This window comes from Sapajus apella, unplaced genomic scaffold, assembly GCF_009761245.1.
Source record: "Sapajus apella isolate SASKATOON/1434 unplaced genomic scaffold, GSC_monkey_1.0 scaffold17, whole genome shotgun sequence".
Lineage (NCBI taxonomy): Eukaryota > Metazoa > Chordata > Mammalia > Primates > Cebidae > Sapajus > Sapajus apella.
Window position 1 is genome coordinate 23,118,375 of NW_022436957.1, and position 6,229 is coordinate 23,124,603.

At 38.6% G+C, this 6,229-nt stretch overlaps 1 protein-coding gene across 1 annotated transcript; it reads right to left on the reverse strand.

Moving 5' to 3' along the window:
- Positions 1-2,186: 2,186 nt before the first annotated feature.
- Positions 2,187-4,874, reverse strand: PPP4R3C (protein phosphatase 4 regulatory subunit 3C). Its single transcript, XM_032285823.1, has one exon. It carries the CDS (start codon positions 4,872-4,874, stop codon positions 2,535-2,537), a length of 2,340 nt encoding a protein of 779 aa, XP_032141714.1. The 3' UTR covers positions 2,187-2,534.
- Positions 4,875-6,229: the final 1,355 nt, after the last annotated feature.

A 6,229-nucleotide genomic window follows, 5' to 3' on the forward strand; every position in this document is an offset into this window, starting at 1 on the left:
TGTCATCTAGCACCCATTCCTTGGTTAACATGCTAGACATCACTCTACCCATGTCTTCATTGCTATATGAGAGTTTATTTTTCTTTCTACTTTGTTTTTATTTCAGTTGTGTCTCAGCAGGACACAATATACACATATAGAATTATCCTTCAACCAGGGCTGAACTCTTTAATTTTTAATTTGTTATGTTGCTGTCAATTTGATCCAGAATATAAGATTATTAATTTATGAGCATAACTTGTCATATAAGTGGTTATAGCTGGCTTTATCCCTCATCTTCTTAGAAATAATTATACTACTGCTCCTGCTGCTAATGATTTTTAAAAGCTATTTCTTGAGTGCTAAAAATGTTCCAGATAATTTACATATAGTTTCTAATTTTTAAAACAAGATGGAGAAATTGTAGCTTGAGGAGAAAATAAGTAAATTGTCTAAGGTCACGAAACTGGTAAGCATCAGGGCCTGCATGATCATCAAGGGCTGTATGAATATGAGGCTTTTGCTTTATCTTTTATATCACTCTCTCTCTTTTTGTTGTTTAGAAAGTGACTAAGCCATTAAAATTACCAGAAGTCATGTGTTCAAAGCATGTATTCAAACCTTGAAGAGTCCAGGGCACCTCTTCAAAAATGCTCACCGGGATTTTATGGTAAATACAGGGCAATTTCAAAATGTTTCTTCTTTTTGTATCATCAATAACCTACTTAAAGTTCCTTTTGAAGTTACTTCTAGAAAACTTAAAGATGAAATAAACTTTCTTGACATGTTATCTTCTCACTCACCATACCTAGAGAGACTGAACATTTTGGTTAATTTTTCACTCACTGTGTAGGCAGTAAGGATTGCTTTTCTGTTTTGTTGCCCTCTTAAATGTTCCCTTAATAGCAGGTTATGCCATCTAATGGCCAATTTGCTTTTTCACCATTTTGCTTGTCACGCTGGTTTCCCTAACATTAAGTAGCTAAGACTAGAAAAGGGCTCATAGAGGTTACACAGCTCAATAGAATGCCTGTACTTTTCTCATTTTTTTCTTCTTCTTTCTTCAAAAACATTTTATTTTTATATCCCATTTATATTGATGTCCTCCTTCATCTTCCCTTATAAACTCACTGGGAAAAAGACAGCAAAAAATGCAAATATTCTTTCATTTCCCTACAGCATTAATTTTTAAAATCGCAGATTAAAACTAGCTGATAGGAGAAGAATAAAGAGAAATAACATCAAAACAGAAATTTTTCTGAGGTGGGAGGATCATTTAAGGCCAGGAATTTGAGGACCAGCTGGGCAACATATTGAGACCCCATCTATAGAAAAAATTCAAACTTTACCTAGGCACATTCTAGGAAGTAGAAAGCACTCTGTTTTACTCACTCCCAAGATCGTAGCGAAAATTTTGCAAATGCTACCGGATCGATGCTTGCCATCTCTTACCTGAAATAGTTACATTAGGCTGGGCATGGTGGTTCATGCCTATAATCCAAGTACTTTGGGATGCCGAGGTGGGGGAATCACTTGAGGTCAGGAGTTCGAAACCAGCCTGGCCAACATGGCAAAACCCAGTATCCACAAAAAATACAAAAATTAGCTGGGCATGGTGGTGCATGCCTGTAGTCCCAGCTATGTGGGAGGCTGAGGCAGGAGGATTGCTTGCACCTAGAAGGCAGAGGTTCACTACACTCCAGCCTCGATGACAGAGTGAGACTCCACCTAAAAAAAAAGTTACGTTAACAACTGCATAGACACCAGAAGAATGCCATTGACCACAGAGGCAAAGTTTGGACTAATATAGCTACAAGCCAATGAACTTCAAGATGCCAACCCACGGAAGCTAGGAAACAAGGAAGGATGCTATCCAGTGTCTCAGAGCAGTCATGGCTTTGCTGACACCTTGATTTTGGACTTCCAGTTTCCAGAACTGTGAGATAATATATTTCTATAATAAAAACAAATAACTCCACATTGTAAATTCAGCTTGCTTTTTTAATTAATGAAAGTTCATTCTGTAAGCTACATCCTTCCAATTACATATAAGCTGAAATTTTGTTATATCTTTACAGAAATGTCTGAACGGACTTTTTTTTATAGTTAACTTTGTTTTTCATATAAACACAATTTTGTGTTAAAAAGGTAACTGAAGGAAAGAATACCATGGCTAGAATCATTATACAAGTAATGTTGTAGGCTTTTCAACTGAACTGTTACTACTGTTTCTAATAATATACCTCTAGAACAAAATTACATTAATATTATTTTATCAACCTGGTTCTTCCCCACTCCAAACTAAGACTTTCCTCCCCAGAGATGATTTCCAAATCATGCCCCCAATTAAGACTTTCTCGCTTAAGTTCATCACCCAGGTGCTCATTACTATTTTTCTAAAGATTATGAGAAATTTTGTTTTTACAGAATTAAACCTTCTTAACTCATCATATTTGTAATTTATCATTATAAGTTCACATGTAAAAGTTGGTGGAATCAGTCTTTTTAGCTCATTCATGTTTACAGAATTATGTTGAGGGTCCCCTATACAGATTTTAGGAGCTAAGATGAGGTTTCTTCTTGGGGGATGTTTCATCTTCTTCATCTTCTTCTTTTTCTTTTTCATCATCTGGATGATCCACTGAACAAACCACACTGTTATCGCCTGGGCTACTTGTTCCAATAGCAGCACAAGCAGAATAAGATGAAGAGAATCCAAGGTCACCAGAAGATGTTCTTTTAGGAGAGTCTATCTTGTCTTCATGTTCTTGGGTTCGTTTAGTCTCCATAAATTCATCATCATCTTCCAGTGGTGGCATATCTGCTTCTTCTGCGCCTTCTGTAAAACACATTTCTTCTTTCACCTCCATTTCTTCTTCGGTACCTGTGCAAACTACTATATTTTGCAGTACAGAATGTAAATTCTTTCGTATTTCAGTTTGTGTGTATCTCTCTTGTTCATAGTTAATCTTCAATCCTTGGAATGTTTGAACATATCTAATCGATTCAAGAGTGTTATAAAACTTTTCAACTATATGTGAAACAAGAGACTTGATATTTTCCACTCTTATGTATTCAAATAGCTCAAGAATAGCTGAATTCAACATATTGTACCGAGTGCCATTATCTAGAAGAGCATTTACAACTGGCCCGAAAAGATTTCCCTCGATGATGTAACAAATATAAACTTCATCTTTAAGGCCAATCATCCTTCTCATAAAGCGAAGAGCACACAAAATCAGGTGAGTATGCTTTGATTTCATCAAGATCAAGGCTTTTCTTAGCAGGTCTTTGTTCAAGATGTAGTTTCTCATGTAGTATGTGTGATGTTCTACACAAAACGTAAGTAGCTCTAATATCAAAGCAAGCAGCTGTGCTGTTTGATTATTATTAGGGCAATTTTTGATTTTCTCATATCCAAATATGTCATCCTCCTCACAGTTGTGTTTTGAGGTGGCAGCTAAAAGTGGTGCTACCAATATATGCATGCAATGTTTGTAGAAGAGATGTAGAAATTCACTTCTTTCAGTTTTCTCAGGTGTTGACGGCATGTTGCTTGGATCAAGTAGAGTACGGAGAAATGCCATCAAATGAGCAGCCCCTCCTAACTCAGGATCGGTATCACAGATCATTTGTTTAATTATTACATTAATGAAAAGGTCACTGTCATTGCACAGGTGGGCTTCTGAAATTATAAATTCTCGGATCTTGGATGGACTGTATTCCACTAGATAAGCACATATATCTGCAGCAGCTGACCTTACTTGCAAATTATCCCTGATCATTACGATTTTAAGAACAGGAAGAATTCCCAACTGTGTCAGCGTTTCTAACAGTTCATCCTTGATTTCAGGCTGTAATGCCTGAGAAAATGAACATAATTCCTTGAAAAAAAATAGCAATTCACACCGTCTATTTTCATGTATAGTCTCATCCCTTAGCTGTGCAAAAGCTTCAAACAAAAATTTGTGGTCTTTCTGCAGCGTGCTGACTATCTCAGCCTTGTTGTAGAAAATAAATGTTGCAAGTGTAGAAAGCAGACTCTCTTCAAACATGTTTGGCACAGGCAAAAGAATATCATAAATGTACTGTACTATGTATGTCTGATGTATTTTTTGCTTAAGTTCAGAGTTAGTCATTGGTATAACTTCCTTGAACTTTGCATTGTGGATCAAGTAGTCTCTATGCCTTTTTGGCTGATCCAAATCAGGATCATACTCAAGGCATCCCACCACATCCATGATATGCTCATCAGAAAACATTATGTCTAACAGACATGCTTTGTTGAGGAGTAAGATTCCCTTAATAATTTCATACAAACAGTATAAACCTTCAGTATTCCCTAGGTTTTCACAAGTGTGGAACAGTTGCAGTAGTTTTTGAATATAAGCCTCATTTTTCAACATCAGAGCCAGCCTTTCTCTACGGATAGGTGACGAGTGAACTGAGGTAACTATGTTAGCAATTTGATCAAGTCTATCGAGTTCACAGTCAGGCAGCTCAATCACATAACTAATTTCTGACATTTCATCAAATTCTTCTTCTGATTCATCTGAAATGTCCTGTGTGATTAGGACACATGGATCTTTACCTTGAACTTGGCAAATTTCTTCCCAAATATCTTGGCAGCCAGCTGGGTCCTGGAAATTCAGCACCATACCACGTTTCTCAGCTTCATACCAAACAATTAGTGTCTCTTGATGTTTCCGATAGGGCCTGTCTGGCAGTATCTGTGACCGCAAGATGACTGACCCATCTGAATCCGACCGAACAAGCAGCGACATGCCCTGGAACTGCTCATCGTAAGTGGATGAGATGTGACCGGTGCCTAGAGCGACCCATTGCTGGTTTTCGTTCAGGAGATGGACGTTTACTCTGTACCGCGGGTCTGCCATGGCGTCCTCTGGCCTCGCCAAGTCACGTCCGGTCTCGGCTACGCTGCCTCCGGTACGGCACGTAAGCTGCCGCAACGACGGTGGCCGAGAGGGCACTCGTAACAGAAGATGGCAAATCACTAATGATTACAGGGGCGGGGCCAAGCCTCCAGAGAGGCCAGAAGGCAGCGGGGTTTCCTCTGGTTCCATCTGGAGCCCCTGTTACCTCTCACTTTCCCCCACCTCGAGCACACTGAATCTTCTTCTCGCCATTGCCCCCCAACTCCCCATCCCCTATTGTCTCTTAAAAAGTGAGTTTCAGGCTGGGCGTGGTGCGCTCACACCTGTAATCCCAGCACTTTGGGAGGCTTGAGGCGAGTGGATCACATGAGGTCAGGAGTTCGAGACCAGCCTGGCCAACATGGTGAAACCCTGTCTCTACTAAAAATACAAAAATTAGGTGGGCGTGGTAGTGGGTGCCTGTAATTCCAGCTACTAGGGTGGCTTAGGCAGGAGAATGGCTTGAACACAGGAGGCAGAGGATGCAATGAGCCAAGATCCAGCCTGGGGCAACAAGAGCAAAACTGTCTCAAAAAAAAAAAAAAAAAGCAAGTTTCTTGGACTGTTTTGCATTGTCTAGAAAAGCGTCATTCTGGCAGGAATCTTGTGATTTCCCTAGAATTCTGCCCCAACAGAATGTGCTTATTTAACAAGTACTATACTTGTTAAAAAGAGCTGCCACCAAGCTTACAAATGGAAACTTAGGAAGTAGAATATGATTTTTCTATAATGAGTTTTGTTCTCTGAAACATTTTCACTCATCAGGTATTTGGGAATGGAGACTTAGGAACTTCGATAAAAGAAACTTTAATCATTTGTATCCTGACAAAGTTCACATTTCATATTCTATGTCAAGAAAAGGCTGGTCCAAAAAATAAGCAGGAGCACATGACCTATAGACCATTAGCAAGAATCAGAGAAATGGAATTCAGTCTACCCAATAAGGCTTGGCATAAATCTTTATCATTCACTTAGATATCCTTTGGGAGGATTGTTTTAAGAAGGAGCTGGTTAACTCCTTTGGTCTGTTTAGCTCAGCCTGAAGCTCTATCTTCTAGCACAATGGGGAAAACATTTCCCCAAATTTTCCCACTCCATAAGGACACTCCTCATTCGTAGGTAAGGACTGGGCCAAAGGAAAACTGAGTTGAAATTAGTGAAGAATGAGTACTGACCATCACAGATCAATTATTTTATTTCTTTTCTTTATAATAATAATAACCACAACTAATAATAATTGATTACTTATTATTATTGTGAAGAAAGGTAGTAACATAAATGATCAAATCTAATAATACCTTTATGCTTATTATGTT

What these genes read in the sequence shown, in the direction of transcription:
- PPP4R3C (XM_032285823.1), bottom strand. Translation starts at nt 4,874, where the DNA reads ATGGCAGACCCGCGGTACAGAGTAAACGTCCATCTCCTGAACGAAAAC.